The sequence below is a fragment of the Athene noctua genome, chromosome 5, assembly GCF_965140245.1.
Source record: "Athene noctua chromosome 5, bAthNoc1.hap1.1, whole genome shotgun sequence".
NCBI classification, from domain to species: domain Eukaryota; kingdom Metazoa; phylum Chordata; class Aves; order Strigiformes; family Strigidae; genus Athene; species Athene noctua.
In genome coordinates, this window is record NC_134041.1 from 25,826,773 (window position 1) to 25,845,323 (window position 18,551).

Consider the following 18,551-nt stretch of genomic DNA (forward strand, 5'->3'; position numbering starts at 1 on the left):
TTCCCATACCACATACTGAAAAGGCATGAAATTATTTATCTTGAACTTACTTGTATAATTTCCTGTTACTTTTAATTCATTTATTTTAGAAATGAGCCCAATACTTCAAGTGAAGTAAACACAGGCTTGAGAAAAGCATCTGGCCCTATTATGAAGGCATACAGAAATGGAGTCTACCACTTCTGTTCCAGTTGTTACTCACCCTTGCTGCTTAACATTTATTTTAATGCTACCTTTATTTTAATTTGTCATATTTCAGATTCTTTGTTATGCTTTTTTCACTAGGCTATAGAGGCTTAATATTTTTCCCCCTTGATCAGTGCTAATCCACTTTATTTAGAAGTCCTTCCAGTCGTGTGGTGTTTTTCACCAGAACAGCATACCAGTTTTTGAGGCTCTAGTCAGAATTGTTTCTGATGCTAAGTTTTTTCTTTCTGTTGTCAGTGTAATATTTTCAAGTTATTTTTCAGTTCGTACTACCTTTGCCAAGAATACTTCTGTATATCATATAATATTTTACTGTCATTAATACAGTATTATAACCAATTCTATTTTGGCAACCCTGAGTTGCTTTATAAAGTCCTTTAAAAATACTACTGTGTTTCAGAGGGACATAGAGAAGTTTTAAAGATATTCTTCTTTGCATTTCTTGCAAAATGTTACTGCCTGTTGCTATCAGTGTTGCAGTTCATCTTGCATAGAGGTACATCTTGCCTACTTCAAAATGAATGTTGTGATGAACCTGGAAATGGATGTTGTGGTGAATAGAGCTGATAACACTGGGATGACAAATTGCTTTCAATAAAGTTGATGCTTGCTGGTTTTATTTCAATGTTATCTGACTTTTGAAATTCTTTTTTTCCTCAATTGTCTTTTGTTCCCAGTAGCTTTTTACATGAAAGAGTTTTGTAATCTTTTTAGCTGAACAGTGATTATGTAAATGCAGGCCTCTTGCCAAATGCTTGGCAGCAGGTATGGTCGAGCAAATATTGTGGGTTCAGATGGGGCAGAGCAGGAAGGAATAGGTTAGTCTGAATCAGAATGCTTGTTGAATCTACAAACATCTCTGGTTTTGTAATGCTCAGTGCTGCAGGGAGCAGGGAAATGTTTATGACTGCTCCCAACTCTAACTCTGTGTGCCTAGTCTTTTATACTGATGTTCCTTTCTTGCTCCTCATATATTGTAAATAAGCTAGACTGGAATCATCAGTAGTCATAGACTTAAAAAGAAGTTAAAGTCGGAAAAATAAATGTAGAAATGACATGCTGAGGTGTCTTTTCATTGTGCCAGGATGAGTCTAGTTCAAATTTCATGATGCAGAATGAAAAAGATTGCTCCCCCCATTTACTCAGGTATGGTGCAGGGTGAGGATCGTAGATGTTGAAGTGGGCTTTAGATGGCAGACCACCACAATACTTAGGATTCCATGTATCTAATCATGCATAAATAATGCCCAGTATCTGGATACATGGTGTTTCCCAGTAATTCTTGGGTAGGAGGACAACCAAAATGCCTTGGTCCCAGTTAGGGACCAAGTTCTACTCTCACGTATCAGTCCCAGCAGCAGATACTCTGCAGCTGAAATTTATGAGGGGGGATCATTTGTTCTATGAAGCCTGAGCTTAAATATAATTTGGGTCAGTTTTATTTTACCTGTAAATGGCTAACAAAAGTGATTTTTTTTAAAAAAAAAATCAGAAAAGCTAGATAAGTCTGAATTCAAATGGGGGAGGAATACAAAGAATAAAATGTATTTTCAGCCAGTATTTTAAACATGGAATATTACAAGCATTAGAGTCAGCTTTGGCCTTTCTGTTGTAAAATTAAAAAGTCAATTGTTCAATCTTTCTCTCATCTTGCATAAGAACCAAGAGATGATTTTTGCAAGTGAGCAAGTCTTGAAAAAACAGCCTTGTCTTGTATCGGTGAGTTTAAAAGGCACTGACTATCTAAAGCCTATTGTAATTAAAGAAATAATTGCTTGCTATAGGATATCTCTTTTGATTTCAGGCTTATTTATACCTGTCCTTTGGGAATTTCCACTGCTGTCTTTAGCCTAAAAGACCAGTCAAATATTAATGTACCTATTCTGTTTAAATCAATCTAACTTCAGAGCTATGCGTGTGTGCATCATATTCCTTTCATAAAAATCACAACCAAAATCAAACCCATAAATTGATGGACAAAGCTTGCATTTTCTAGTGTTCTTTACAGAGAAAACTTTATACAGGACGACAGCTATTAATTTAGTATCTCTTCAAGGTCATACATCTTCCTGAGGGAGTTCACAAAGATGTGCAAGGACTCCATACCACATTATTTTTGCTGCTTTATGACTCTTAATGACTGCAGTAATGGGTCTTTGCTTCTCATAGTTCTGACTTCCTTTTCTGTTTAATGAGTGAAATATTATTACTTTGTTAATTATAAATAATTACTTCTCTAAGTTGTTAACTTCATTACTCAGAAATCTTTTGATATATATTCTGTGACCTTATTACATATAGGAAATAATCTTCTGTCCTCACTATACTTCTGAAGAATGTAGGCATTCCATTGATCTGCATATTTTCCTGTTCTTGACTAGAGGAAAAAAAAATAATCTTAGCTTTTTCCCTCTGTTGATGCAAAACAATAACCTGGGTTATTTATTGTTCAAGTGCTGTGATGTTTATGGGATGCCTTCTTTAAGCCAATTTTTTTTTCTTAAATTTTTAACTATTGCCAAATGACCTAATTTGTGGGGAGAATTTTCTATTAAATGTATCAAGCTGGTTTAATAAGTCTCCTGCACAGAGTTAATAGTATTAATAATTTTTTTTTTTGCTTGAACACAAGACACATTTAATATCTTACAGACTTCCTTTATGTTTTGGTATATCTTTTTCAAGTTTAACTTGAAAACAAACTGTGTCTTTTTGTTGTTAATTATAATTTCAAAATACACTATAAAACCAAAGAAAGTCTACGAAAAAAAGTCAAAATTACGTTAAAAACAAATAAAAGCCAAAAAGTCAATAATTATCACATTTACTTAGTATGCACTTAAGGTTTTTTCTCCTTCAAGATTTAGACTAATATGCAAAAATGCCTTAAAATTACTGAGCTAAATCCATGTCTGATAACTACTAAAAGCACTGGATTAATGAGAATAATTTAAATTACATCTGGTTTTAGTTTAATCCATTTTATATTTACATCCTAGATGGTTTCAATCTAGGATGCATAAAATTGCTAATGTATTTTATAAATGACTGCAAAATCTCAAGCTGTCATTTCTGTCAGCACATTTTTGATTCAAAGATGTTTGGAAAGAGAAGATAATGTATGTCAAGTAATAATATTTGTATTCTATTTAATTTTCTCATGTGAATGATCTTTCCTTTGCCATGCTAAATTTACATTTTGTTAACATTTTTTTTGTTTGCTTGCAATTTTTTTAAATCAATGCTTAAGTTAATCAATACTACTCTCAGGCTTGTGACAACATTTAAAGCTGGCTTAATTTCAGTGTTATTTCAAAACTGCAGCCCAGTGTTTTGTTCCCTTGGTTTGTGTGCTGTGCTGAACCAGAGCTTGTCATTTCATGTTGTGATCTGCTTAATTCTTTGTCTAGCAGTGGTAAGAATGCTATTGGAAAAATGGCTATTTGCTTAAAAAAAAGATGGGGTTGGAAATCCTAAATACTGGATTTTTTAAAAAAGAATTTTTTGTTTATGTGTGCATAAATTATTAATTACTTTTTCCCCATTGATTAGCACTCGTATTTCATTACTCCTGATATAACTGGATTGCCAACAATCCCTGAAAGTGTAAGTATGCAGCTTCTTTTTTAAATATTTAGGAGAAACATCAACCTCATTCTGTGGGCAGGGCTGAACTCTGCTTTTATCAATAGGAGATGTTTTTTTTCCAGGACTGTTTTTAGAATGATAGATGTCTATTATTACAACCTTTAGCTAGTAGTTAGTGTTGCATTCATCATTAACCCATTTTAAAGCATTAACAGGGCATTTTTGACCACTTTTATATTCCCCCATTTGTTTATAATTGCTTGGCTTGTTTGCATTTATTTGGGATTATTTATATAAAATTTATTCTACTTCTACATCTCATGTTATTTGAATACCTGCCCTTTAAACACTGCATTGCTAAGCTGCAAATTCAGCTATCAAGATGTGCGGTTATTTTTTGTGTAAGAAGGCATTATTTCAGGCTTTTTGAAAACATGCCATACCTGTTCACATTTGGATGGTAACCATGCACCAGGAATGATGGTTATTATTTTTTTTTTTTAATGAAGGCTTGTATTCTGTAGATTCTAAATCCTTGACGGTGTTGTGGGTAGACTGCAAATGTGAAATCTTGGATCACATTCTCTATGATGTGTTTAACTGGGTAACATCTAATGAAAGAATTTTGAAACTTTCTGCTTTCCACTCTTGCATTGAAATCTGGAATTGCATATGGATGTATAGATGTACATTTTTCTCCCTTTCAAATAATAACACCCTTCTGAAAGCTAAGCTGCTGGGGGGTTCACCCCACCCAGCCTAAAATGATGCAGTGCTGCAGAAGTCATTCCTGGTAGATGTCAGGGTGTTTGCGCAGGTCGTGTGACAGGCACGGGCGTGCAGCCTCTGCAGTGGGGCACCGCGGGCGCGGAAGGGAGGGCGTCCCGTCCACGCTGTGGGTGAGGCAGGAGGCTGTGCCCCTCGGCAGCCTGGGCAGGTGGCAGCTCCCGGCCTGCTCCGGGAAACAGAGCTGGGGAAGTCAAGGCTGGCGAGGGACAGCAGGGTGCTCGCGGCAGAGAGGAGGCCTGCGGGTACGTCTGCAGTGGTGGAAGGGAGTCTGCACCGGGGGCCCAGAGGAGATGGCACGGCCCTCGTTACAACCCAGAGAATTACAGAAAATTGCTGGATAGAGGAGTGAGAGGGATGACTCCTCTTGCAAGGGCTCTTTGGGCAAGACAGGGCTTCTTTTTTAAATGTTTATTTTCATCTGTTTCACCCTATGCCTTGAATTCCTCTATTTTTAAAGGATACTTAATTCCTCTGTTCTAGCTTATTACCTGGAGTTCTAATAAAACATAGCTTTGCAGATTAAAAGGTGTGTTACATCTTCAACTTGAAGAAAATGTGGGGAAGCTTCACTCTGAGACTCTGGCTGAGGGAGGATCTTGAGATGGTGCTATCCTGTGGGTTTGTTTTTCTGATTCTGTTGAAGAAATTAAAAGTAATTTTCAAGGTGCCTTTCTGTAATTATTTTTTACTCCATTTATAGGTCTCATCCTTTTAGTATGAATCAAAATAGAATGGTACTAATGTAGGCTTACAACATGGAGGGAGTGAGGAGATGAGGTAATTGGAGTAAATTAGCAATAAAATGAATTTCCTTATTATTTGTTGTAATATTCACATATTTCAGGGGCAGTAAGTTTTCAGATGTAATACAGAAGTAACTGACTGTCTCCCAAAGATATATTGGTCTGTACAAGATTGAAAACTCTTTTTACCACAGCTTTTGCAAGACAGAATCAACATACCATTATCAACTACAGTGTTAAAGGGTGTCTGAGGTAAATTGGACTCAAATTATCATGGTGCATCAGCCTCTGACAACCAGTTAAAAGTAGCACTTGAAAGACCAGAATTTCTTTATAAATGGAGTGTTTGTAGCCTTAAAGCTCTTGGTTTTATCTCTTCCAAAATTTTATGCAGCATGGACCAAGAATAACTCTATACTCTGTGTCTCTGAATTAATAATGCATTTCTGAATTTACATGAAACTGGATCGTCCATTGGATATGCGTTTGTCTTTTCAGTATCATTTTTTATTTAATATTGCAATGTATCCAAAAATTTTGGAGGTCAACCTTCTGATCATCATCTGAGCTTTAACCAGAGTTAGCTTTTCACAGAGTAGAGTCTATCAGGAGATAAGCCAGCAGCTGGTGAGCAGTGGCTCTGCCCCTTGCCACGCTCCCTGACTCCGGGAGGGCCGTGAGCCGGAGAGGCTGCAGCTGGCCACTGTGTCCCAGCCCCCACGGCAGGGGTGCTGGCAGTCAGGGGGGTCACCCCCTCTGAAGCCTTTACTGCTCGTCTCACCTTTGCTGTTTTTCCAGGGGTTTTCCACATGCTGCCATGTGTTGGCCACATCCAGTATTGATTAACAGTTCCACTGTTCAGCTTTCTATCCTTGGGTTGGGGCATATAGTTGATAGACCTCCTATGTTAATGTTCAGTCATATGTTGTTCCTGAGAAGAGATGAGTAAGACTTCTGGTTGCAGATACGATAATGAATTCGTGAAATGAAATGTTTTGTATATTGTGGGGTGTATTAGTATATTTTCATACATATTCTGTAACATTTACAAAAATTTGCTGTTTTCCTAGGCATTTTTGCTGGCAGCTGTTTTAGCTTATTTAGAACTTGTATGTCTCTGGCACTATGCCATGCAGAAATACTGTTCAGATTCTATGCCATGCAGAATACTGTTCACAGAGATTCTGCCCACTGCTTACCCCCCCCCCCTTTTATCTTTTTTCCCCCACTTTTGTGTCGTATGAACTATTAATAAGAGATGCTGGTGACTTTGCTTTTCATTAAACCCCACAGTGGGGTTCTCATTAGGGGCAAAAAGGGTGGCTGCAGGAAGGACCCAGTACCTTCTACCAGTGCTGCTAGACTTTTGATGTCCTGGCACATACAGCTCAAGCAAAAGCTTGGTGTTTTTCAAAAAGCTGTTTTGCTGTACTTGAAGCAGAATAAAATGTGTTGACTTTGGGAGAGCCTGGCAAAATAACACAGTTTTATTACTGTAGCTATGACAGAACAATTGTTGCAGTGATGGAAGATCTGTTTCTGGGTTGGAAGTAATGGTTACTTTTAATAGCATATGGTGCTATTGATATAATGCAATTTTTTTTTTTTTTTTACAATTTTGAAAAAAAAAAAGGGGCAAATCTAAATTCACAAACATAATCAAATGAGCAAAATATTAGTAACTCACACCAAAGTTAGTTTTTTATTGGCTTTAAGTCCAATCAATTATTCTTAAAGCATACAAATTTTAATGCAGGGGGGATTTCTGTCATAGTTTTGACTTTCTTTTTTTCCACCTACTAATTGGACAAAAATATTTGTAAAGTAATATATAAAACGTTCCACTTAGCTAATACTGTTGCTATATTTTTAACATTTATTTAAACAGAGAAACCTCACTGAATATTTTGTTGCTGTGGATGTGAACAACATGCTGCAACTTTATGCCAGTATGTTGCATGAGAGAAGAATCATTATTACCTCTAGCAAACTAAGCACTGTAAGTACTTCACACATCTCCTTTTAAGTAGAATATATTGAACATTTCACAAAATGACCTGCAGACCTTTGTGGTTTTAGATATGTTCCATGTGTACTTATAAGACAATATCTACATAGTTTTCTGATATATGGTTTAGTCTGGCTCTTGAAGTACAAAAGTCTGATTTATGTAAGACCTACTCAGATACATTAAGTCAGGTTAATTATTTTTCTTATCAGGAGATGAGAGTTCTTTAACTCTCCTGAGTTCATTTCTGTGCCTTCTAACCTAAAAAGAATTCTTAAGGGCTATTATAAGATCTTTATTATTCACTTGTGCCTTATTCCATTGGAGCTACTTGAAAGAAATCAAGGGTCCATAATAATAGCTGCTATCCTAACCTGGTAATAGGTAGATTCATCTTTGTTAGAGTGGTTTGGGAGTGCATACTGTAATAGCTCTGATTTGGAGCAGCTCTTCAGACTGATAATAATGTACAAGTCAAAACAGCATTTTTTTTTATTAAAGGTTTTAGGCTACTGCCCACATTAAAATGTATCTTTTTTCCCATTATGCCTGCTTAGACTGCTTAATAAAAGAATGTTGTGTTTAATTTTGAAAGTATACCTTAAATATTCCGATGTTGTTTTGTTTTGCTCTTCACAGAATCTTAAGAGTTTTAAAAACATCCTATATTAGTATATAGTATCCTGCATTAGTACGAGACTGTCACTTTATAACCAACTTTCATCATTTATTTGTTATGCAGAATCTTTAGCCTGTTAAGCAGAGTCATATTTTTTTCAACAGTACTGCATAAAACATTTTGTTTAATATGCTTTCTGTGGTGGAAAATCAGCTTTATGTTCCTGAAAACTAATTGCACTACCAAATAAATGAACAGTTATTTTCAACACATAGGTATAAGGTTGGATGTAGTACTAAAAATTAATATTTTTAAAGACTTGCAGGTGCCAATTTCCAATACATATGTGTGCATGTAAGGAGTGAGAAGGTTTGGATTATATATAGTAGATAAAACCCCTTCAGATTCTTTTGAGTCAAAATTAAATTGAAGATAGAGAAGATTCAGAATTACCATAGAAGTCTGACAGGTTTTACAATTCTAGGTGATAGTAGCAATTATATAACTACCTTTTTTTTTTTTTTTAACCACCACAGTGTTGGGTCCCTGAATCCGCAGTCACTGTTGCAGCTAGGACAATGCACAAAGACAGCACTTTACCAGTGGTAATATATAAACAGAGGCCACATGAACCACTGATATTCTATCGCACTTCCCCACTCCAAATGGCTAGGGAAAGAATAGGGCGTTACAATACAGGAATAAGACCACACAAATGGGTGAATAGACTTTGAAGGGAAAGCCCTTTCAAAGAACCTGGCTTAGTAAAAGCTCCCATGACATAGCAAAACTGTGGAATTAAAATTTTGTTTTATTTTTCAGTTTGCCAGTGTGGGACCCAGCTTGCTCTGTGTGTGTGTGTGTGTGTATATATATATATAGACATATATGTATATATATATAAAAAAAACCCAAACCACCAAAAAAACAGCACCATAAAAAAACCTCAACTCCAATGATGCCTCAGTCAAACCTCTTTTACTGCTCTAGTAGAGAGGAGATAGGAATCATGATGGCAGCTCCGTACATGTGGAAGATTCATTCTGCAGGTGGCCACATGTCCGTCTGCTTAACACAATTTAGAATTGTACTCTCAGCCTACATTTGGATCTCTTAAGACTTGCTTTTGTTAGGCTGAACATCTCAACTGATCTCTGTTGCTATATGACAAGAGGAGATACCAGAGTCACACTGTGCTGACCTAGACCAACTTGTTTCTATGTTCAGATTCCAAGCTCTCTGGAAGTCATTACAGAACAACAGCTGTAACATGCTGGTTGTGAGAAGCTTTAACTTTGTTCAGAATTCAGCTTTTTATTACAAAGCTTTTAATGAAATAATAGTAGTCTTGATGGTGTCCTTGCTTGAAAATAATTGGTATCACTCCTGGACAAATATAGGTAGCAATAGCAGACATTTATAGTGGCATTTGGACATTCTGAAGAATGTCCCCAGTCTGTGAATGTAAACAGTAAATAGCAGGTCAAGTCCAAAAAGAGCGCATCAATTTCACTTTTTTTGGTGGTTATTTTTTCAGTTTACTAGCATTACTTAAGTCATAGCTAAATGAAATTACTGTCACATCATCTTGGATCCACTTTTGGTGTAAGACTGGTTAATTTGCACTTGCACTAGTGAGTTCTGATAAGACAGAAATACAACTGGCTTATCAGGAACTTCAGTGAGAACTGCTACCTGCAAATTTTGTTCATAAACAGAACAGGACTGATGCAAGGCTTGCTTCTTTGCAGAGCAATATAATTTAAAAAGTAAATTAAATGCTTCTCAGTATCTTCTGTAAGAATTGTCAAGAATGCTTAAATGTGTTTTTGGCATAAGATCTTTAAAATGTTGGATTGCTTAATATAATACCAATAAGCAAATGGAGTGTATTTGGACCTTAGGATTTGCTGGCTTTGTGGAGTTTTACTATTGTGTACAAAAACACAGCAGATCGGTACTTTGTGTTGCAAAGGTCATGTTTTAATATTCCTAAATAACAGCTTGATACGTGAAAAGATTATTTGTTCAAAAATAGTGCTATCAAGTACAACTTACTGTTAAGGGAGTTGTGCCTTATCTTTGGGGTTAACTGAATATCAAGCGTTTATGTCAGTTCATGAAGACTGGGTTGTGATGTCACCTTCAAGTTATCAGCTCTGTTTCGGTTCACTATCTCAGGGCAGTGACTGATAACAAAAGGCATAATTCAAGGCCTTGCTCAACTTTCTCCTCACCCTTCTTGTGGGGGGCCAGGAATGGAAAACTACACTCAACTTATGTACAGGAATTCTTTGTCTGGCATTTCTGCCCTTTAAAAATTTCATGCTTTCATTATACTCAAGTAAAGGAAAAGGGGAAAAATGATGCTGTATTTAAAAAGGTTTATTTGGAGGAAAAAAGAACAGAGAAAAGAAGGTTGCCTATTTTAAGCTGTTAAGTAGAGGGTTTTTTTAATTTAAAAAAAGAAAAAGATAAGTACCATTTTATCCTGAGGGTGTGTTTCAGTTGTCAGCTTAAATTTTATTACAGCCAAGCAGGCTTTGTTTTATATGCATCCTCTGATTTTTGCAGTTGTTACGTATTCTTGCATCTTTCTTTAAACTGATTTTCTGTGGTTTTACCCCCTTTAAAAACTCCTTTGGGGGAGATCTTTGTCTACTTGCCCTACCAATTACTACCGAGATATAAGTGGAAACTTCCCACCACTCTTTTCTGTCGTAGTTTCTGGGTCATTATTTGCCCTAACTGTTGATTCTTTTATTAGCTTGACTTTCCAACCACTTTAATAATGTGATTATCGCCAACCTCACAGCTTGCTTCAGGCTTAGTGTTAGAGAGAGATGGATTCAGCTAGCCTGAGGATTATGCTCTGTAAGATCTGTTTATAGCAAAAATTACCATTTCTGGCTTTTGAACAGTAAACTATGAAAGAAACAAATTATATGGCTTCGGATTAAATGAAAGGATGAATGAAACAAAGGAATTGATCTGTTCACAGAGGTGGTTGTTAGTTGTTTCACTTTAGCTGTAAAAGGAAGACCTTTCCTAAATGTCACGCTGTATGTTCTTGCACAGCACCGTTTTCTCACATGTCACTGCATCTGCACGTATTCTTATTAGTTGCATGGAGCTGTATGAGTTTCAGTACAAATAATTTTTTAATTCAATCTTTCTATAAATTATTAAAGTGCTGGGGATGGCTTTTTCAGGAAGGCTGAACTGCAGCATTGATTTTATGCATGCTGGAGGCAGGCCCTAGATGTTTTGGCCCCAAGTGCACCTGCTGTGGTAGTCTACCAGAACATCATACCACACTCATGTATTCAAAGCAAAGGAATAAATCATGATTTTACAACAGTGCATCAGTTGACTTATTGCTGTTTTGTGACCGGAGGTAGGAAGGATTGCTGTTTAAAGCCATGTCATTGGTTCTCAAGTCACTCAAGCATGAAAGCTTGTCATATGCCTCTGTAATTGTACCTCACCAGTCTTTCCCTAACTAGTCAGCTGGGGCTGTGCGTTTTGTCTCAAACACCCGGCTGGCCAGTGTCTGACAGGAGCTTTCTCATCATCCTGTCAGTAATATGCTAACTAGAGTGTATCTTCTGCGGCCTACACTGGCAGGTGGAAAGGATGCTACAGTTTAAATCAAATGTCTAAATGTTATCTCCATTTTGACCAGTATTTGTTTCAGGTAATACAAGTCTGATGTGTCTGAGAGCATGGTGGTTACAAAGTTCTGCTTTGTGCTCGCTGTAGGTTTCTTTGGTGTATAAAACAAATGTATATGTCAATAAAAGGTACAGATCTTATTTTTATTTTCTCTGGTGAAGGAGCACTGAACATAAATTTGCACACAAACATACATTTGTGGAGTCACTTTTACTGTTGCTTATATGCAAAGAGAGCTTTCTGCATTTGCCTCAGTTGCCATAGTGAGTTGTTCTGAGTGGTGGCTTCCATGTTCCTTGCCTTGTTAGTCTTGTTCAGGTATGGTCACACTATCCATGGTCGCTCAGGCACTGGGAAGACATGGAGGCTCCTTGGAGAATGTAATACCAGCCACTAGAGAAAGCATAACACTTACTCTAAACACATTGTCTTTGTGAATCACTTTGCTCATCCTGCAGGCAACTCTAAATCTGAAATTCTTGAGTTTATTCCAAAATCCATATGTCCCAAGGCAGTAATATCATCGCCTGAATCAGAAAACAACTAGGCAGTTGTCTGTTTCTCTCACTTCACTTAAATCGCTCCTGCGGTTTACATGTTGGAAATTCATGGATATGGTTTAAAAAACTGCCAAGCAGTGCTTTGTGACTAGGCCAGTCACTGGCATGTGATTTTGAAGCACAATGTATGTTAACGTGGAGCCTGGAAAGACAGAAATCTCCTCTTCTGTATTTTTATGTTTCTGAGTTCAAAGCTGGCTATTTATGGAACTACTTCTCTGGTGCAAACTAACGATCCAAGACAGTAGAACAACTGGCTCCATACAGGCCTTCCATGTTGGAGAAAATAGTGGCATTGGGAGTTGTCATTCAGTTTAGTGATGTCCTCACATTGCCTTATGGTAGGACGATGCTCCTGTTTCCAATAAAACAAACTATAACATCTAATTTATTTTAATTGTGAACTTCAGTGCAATCACAATTGTATCTAAAAATTTATGTATGAAGTGTATGGCAGATCTGTTGTAAATAATACTGTTCCAATAATTCAAAAAATTATCAATTTAAAATTTAATTCATATCTCAGACTTCTGTGACATAGTACATAGTGGGCAGAAGTGTGCAAGGGCTAAATTTAGTTATTGGAAAACAAGAAATGGATGGGAATTTATGATTAACTTGCAAGGCAGAACAGATATTCTGCTGATAATCACTGAGTTCCCAGAAGCATAATTAGAATTAATTTTGGAATATTAGATCAATTAGACCATTAGGTCTGGGAGTAGATAAGGAGTGGTGTTCAATATATAGTTCAGGTGTAAGCGGTCTAAGATAAACTGGGCAGAGGTTCGTGTTGTGGGTGTAGTTAAGGTCCCATTGGGACACCTGTAGGGAGGGTGCTTCTAGCAAAGAAGCTGAGGGATGTCAATATGGAATGAAAATGTGGTCAGGATGTAGTGCTAGAACTGGAAAGATCTCCCAGTCTTGAAGTGCCATTACCACAGCATAATATTAGGACAAATAATTGTGAAAGAATTTGTGAAAACAAACTGAAGTGTGTAGTCAGTAAATGATTAAAATTTTCTTTTAATGAGACAGGGGAAAAAACAATAAAAAGTTTCAGATTGCTATTACCTTCCATCTATATAAAGCATGAAGAACTGTATCACTGGGTTTTAGTTTAAAAAAAAATGAAAAAACAAACAAAGAAAAAACCAAACACACTGTAAAAGGAAAGTATGCAGACAGGAAAACAGATCTACAAATTAATTCCAAAATTTTTCACTTATTAGCACTTTCAGGAAAAAGAGCAAATCTAAGATTAAGATAATCTGGGGCAAAAGTTGTTTCTTTTTCCAATTCATATAGTTGTAAATTCAGTAGAAACTGCCAGAACAATATGCTGTGTAGAGCCAGTGCAGGCACTGCTGTGAGCATATGCAATCTTTGAGTATTGAATCCTTTGTGGTTGGGCTGTATGAGAACTGAAAGTGAAAGAGGCTGTATTCTGTTGATGAGAACTGCCTCACTCCCTAAAAAAAGCACCACAGAAGTAATTGGTGGTTGTGTGAGTACAATTTACTGATGGGGGTGTGTGTAACACCAGCCCTCTGTTCTCGTGTGCCATTATGGTAAGATTTCCCCTTTTTCACAGTTGCTGCTGCTTTATCACTCTTTTGTTCCAAAATTCACCAGTGACAAGATGAACTATAACATAGTCAGTGGTTATCTCTACTCTTGCTTGCAGTAAATAAGTTGTCTGTCAGCTATTCACGAGGAAGCTGTTCCCTGCTGCTTCTTAATTAGCGTATGGCAGAACAACATACCATGGAGTTACTCTGGGGGAGGAAATGTTAATAAAAATTATTTTCCTGGAAACTCTACTTTCAGAAGTGAGAAACATTTGCAAAACTCCCTTCTTTTATGGAAGGGTAGCTCTTCCTCCATGGAGACAGGTCATAAATAAAGGAGGGAGGAAAGGGAGAGTCAGGAGATGGTCAGGAAAAGAGACAAAATGTTTGTGGTGTTCTGTGTTTTTGTGAGAGAGGAAAAGATAAAGAAGTTAGGAAAAAAAAAATACAAACAAGAGTAAGCAAGTTGTCAAGAATGTACAGAGATGAAGAAATATGAGGAAATTGAAATTATTGAACAAATTATTGATAAAATTAACATAATTAATTTATTATAGGGTAAACTAATATCAGAAGAGACCTGTTAGTTAACCTAATCTGTAATGTGTTAGAGATAAAAGCTGACGACTAACTTGCAGAAGTTTCATTTTCTACCTGTGAAAAATACTAAAAACATCTGTGGGATGAAGAAATGAGTAACTGTATCAAGTTACGTGGCTTTTTATATTCCACCCACACCTATTTTGTTATATAGATGCCTCTGATTATCTATAAAAGTGCTCATAGGTCCTTAGTATAGGCATAGTATGCCAATGGTATTCCTTGTTGAGCACTCACCTGTCTACTACCACTTCAATTTTATTTTCTGCTCAGCTTCCATTATTGGGAAACATGTCACTCCTGGAGCCATAGTCAAGGAACAAACCATGTCTTCAGTCTTTTCTATTCCAAACTAATGCACAAGAATGATGCCATAATGCAGCTTTGTGAATCAAGAATTGCAAGAAAAGAATGAAATTGATTGTATATGAAGTGCTGTCAAATTCATGAGTAACACTCTTCTCTTCCCTTTCCTTTTCCCAGAAATAATGATAACAGGAAGTGAATATTCAAAGAAAAAAATCAACCGCAACCCAGGAGACAATAAGTTTTTTTTATATTGGTGTTTGCTTTTTCGCATTTAATTTTCACAATGCAAAAAGTTAAAATTTTTATCTGTGGACAGGAGATACATTTCCCTTCCCCTCTCTTCCTCTCTTTCCCTTCTGTGAGGGAGGAGAGCTTGGGGTCTCACCTTGCCAACAGGAGGAAAATGCATTATGGCTCATTTAAGAGCCTCCCTCTTTTTCTTCCTAAAGATTATGGGGATGGCAGATGGGAAACAATTAGCCAGGAGCTAAATTAAAGAAATGCATAAGAATTGGCTTTGGATATTGTGGCTTGGGTGGTATATTCTGTTCTCTTTTGTTGATAAATTTTTTTTCATCAGTGACTTCTGTCCTCACCAATGACAGCAGAATGGACTATTTATGATTTATTTGGACTGTTTATTTTTTAGCTCTGGGAAGGGGTTTATGCTCTGTAGTAAACTGGTGAAAGCAAGGTTGCCTTCCCACTTTTACTCCCCTACAGTCTTCCCCCACCCATTCAAGAAATGGATGGGAAGAAAGGTCTTAGAAACTGTTAAGTATCTGTTATGGGTTTGGGGCCTGATCTCATTCCCGATCAAACAAGATTTAGGTATGGAAGTCCCTCTAACAAAGCTGGTAATCTTAGGAGTTGTAATAATGTAGAGGAGACTCTTCATTTCACCTGTACAACTGTTGCCCTTTCAGGAAGCAGATAGTGGTTTCTCAGCAACTCTCGTAAACTGAAAGTATTGAGGCAACAGCAGTAAGAGTTGGTCCAGGTTGATGATAGCTACTGGAATTGTGGTAAAAGTGACCCATCCCCTAAAATTTATTGCTATAGGTATTAATAAATAGATGAGATAACGAAACAGAATCTTTGGCATCTTTCAACATATGTGTGGTCAAGGCAGTGGGAGGGAAGCAGTTCTTTGGCCCAATGGGACTGTGAGGAAGGAGGGAGAGAGCGCACCAGTACCCATTTCTGGACATGGTGTTGACAAAGATTGGCAGTGTTTGAGGGTTTTCGGGAAATAGTTTTATCACAGTAGTTGCTTATAGTAGATTTTGAAGGGTTGTACAGTATCACAGGTTAATTTTACTTTAACATTTTATCTAACTTCTGTTGCTGGTTTTGGCTTTCTGACAAGATTCTGCTAATCAGTTTCTGTCTTTCTAGTTTGTGCGTTGTGGTGTGTACAAATCTTGCCACCTATGCTCTGCCTCTCTTTTTACCTTTGGTTATAGAAAAGGCTTTGAATAAAATAATTTATATACATAGAAAGTAAGGTAAGTTTTGTGCAGGATACAGAATAATTATTTTCATGTGACTCTGAAATGATGCAAAATAATAGGTACAAATAAGACTATGTGAGTCTGCAGAAAATCTTTCAGCTGAAGTAGTATGACTCTAGACGTCACAGCATTTTAGCAAAAACTAAAATTAGAAAAAAAAAAGGGGCGAGGGGGCAGTTCCTTTGAAATCCAAAGTAGAAAGGTTCATTGACAGAAGTGAGCATTGGGGTAGCAGATACACACACCAGAATTACTGCATCCACGTGAGGGGTAGGGAGAAGCTGCACTCCAGGTTCCCAGGAGCAGGTAAACCCGCTTTGATCGTCTTGAACTAAAACTTTTTCTGACTGTTCCTGTTCAGCAGTGCATAGATTTTGAACAACAGTCTTCCCAAGTGGCTACTTATTGTCATAAGGTGGAAAGTAACTCACCATTCTCTAGAATTTGTGCGTTATTTCAGTCCTGCAGGGATTTGGTAGTCATCAATTTACTGTCACCCAGTAATGAATTTTGCTAACAAACTTTGTGATGTGGTCTCCCACATTTAGAGAGACTGTATTATCACCAGGAACATAGTTCCAGCATTTTTTTTTTTTTTTCAGGAGACACAAGATAAAATTACTATACCAGAATCACTACAAAACTCTGGAGAAAACACCACATTATTTCCTTGCAGAGTGATGAAAGCTTATATGGTGATGCTGACTGCAGTGTCTTATCAGAAGAGATCAGAAACAGATTGAAACTTTCAGTTGTACTCAATAATGTTAGTAAATTCATTACTGATAGAATGGGACAGGAAATTTTTTTCATGTCCAATGCAAATGCTAGGGATTTCAAATTAAATTTGTCTGTTTATTAGAGAGTTGAACATTGAAATTTTTTGTTAAAAGTTTTTTAACTAGTTCAAGTCAATTGACTCATGTTTATGTAATTTAAAACCACATTATTTAAACCAATTTTAAAACCATAATTAGATTTATTTTTGAAATAAAAGTTGCTTAAACTAGAAGACATTCTTTGAAATGGAGGAAAACAGTCTAAAAAAATAAAAATTGTTGGAAGCAGAAATATTAAGAGTTCTATTCAGTATTGACAAATGGGTTTCAACAGAGAAAAACTTTACTTAAAAACTGCCTGCCCATTTTGTTATGGATAGAAACACAACTCTGGTATGTCTTTTCCAGTGCAGTGAACTACAGGAGGATGTCTCATCATCATTTGTTGCCTCCAAACATGTAATAAATGATCAGATTTGCAGTAACTAAGTTCTGTATCACTGTTCTGCTATAATTTAGAATTTTTTAGCAAACTGCAGAGATGAGCAGTGATAGATGTGTGTGTATGCATAACTATACAGCAGATTTTATTGGACAGATGTGCTTTCACCTTATATATACAAGCTTGTCTGAAAGGGGCTCATAGTTCACAGTTGATGTAATCTCCAGTTGTTGCTGGCAGAATAGGTGAGGCTGTGCAGAACCTTGAAGACGACTTCAAGATAATTTAGGATAACGACTACCTGTTCTGAAAAAAGATTTTTCTGATCTATGACATTTCTCTTACAATTTTTTGTTGTTGTTGTTTAAAGGTGGATCTTGATAATTCTTTTGGACAGGCTCCATACAATTTTTTCATAAATAGTGTAAGGAATTGTTTTCTGCCAAAGATCTCTCCACTTGGTCAATCAACAGATGCTCATTTCTGCACCTAGGAGCTTATGCTGCACTCTCTGCTTTACTGTCTTCTTCAGTGTTCAGCAGGGTGCCTGCTGGGGCTCTGGCTGGCTCTGCTCCCAAGCACAGATGCTATCACACACCCCCCAAATCCAGTATTGCCTTTATAGACCTGTGAGTTCTGATGTGAGCAGTTGGGCTCTACCTGGTCCCCGAATGCTTTTCAGATCTCTTAAACTGTCTGGTTACTTAAGACATGCAGCATTATTTCAAGATATGCAGTAGTCCCCATTCGATTTAGAAGAGTGAGTATGTCAGTTAAAGAGGTAAGTTATTTCAATAGCTTATGCATTTGAGAAATGCAGTCACCATTGAAACAGTAAAAAAGGCAAAAAGAGACTTTGCCATAAAGTGTGCAATTTTTAATATGAAATCCATAATTATCAGTATTTGCTTAAAGGCAGAGTTGGCACAGTATTGAAATGTCACACAGTTTGAAGAGCAGCAGAATCCCATAGCTGCTTGTATTGCAGGCTGTATACAACAAGAAACTATAAAACATATTCATACCATACTAAAATGTTTGGAAACCTACTGCAGCAGCATCGATGGAAATGTTTAAAAATGTTACTAAATAGAAAAGCTAGGAACAGTACAGCAAAACTATGATTTGTGAGTAATCAAATCTTCAC

At 36.8% G+C, this 18,551-nt stretch overlaps 1 protein-coding gene across 1 annotated transcript in view; it reads left to right on the forward strand.

Moving 5' to 3' along the window:
* The window catches only part of DENND1B (DENN domain containing 1B), a 162,302-nt gene that overhangs the window by 83,781 nt on the left and 59,970 nt on the right, over positions 1-18,551 (forward strand). Inside the window, exons 8-10 of the mRNA XM_074908223.1 lie at positions 1,867-1,926; positions 3,760-3,813; positions 7,216-7,326. Coding sequence (XP_074764324.1) covers positions 1,867-1,926; positions 3,760-3,813; positions 7,216-7,326 — 225 coding nt within the window. The remainder of the gene's footprint in view (positions 1-1,866; positions 1,927-3,759; positions 3,814-7,215; positions 7,327-18,551) is intronic.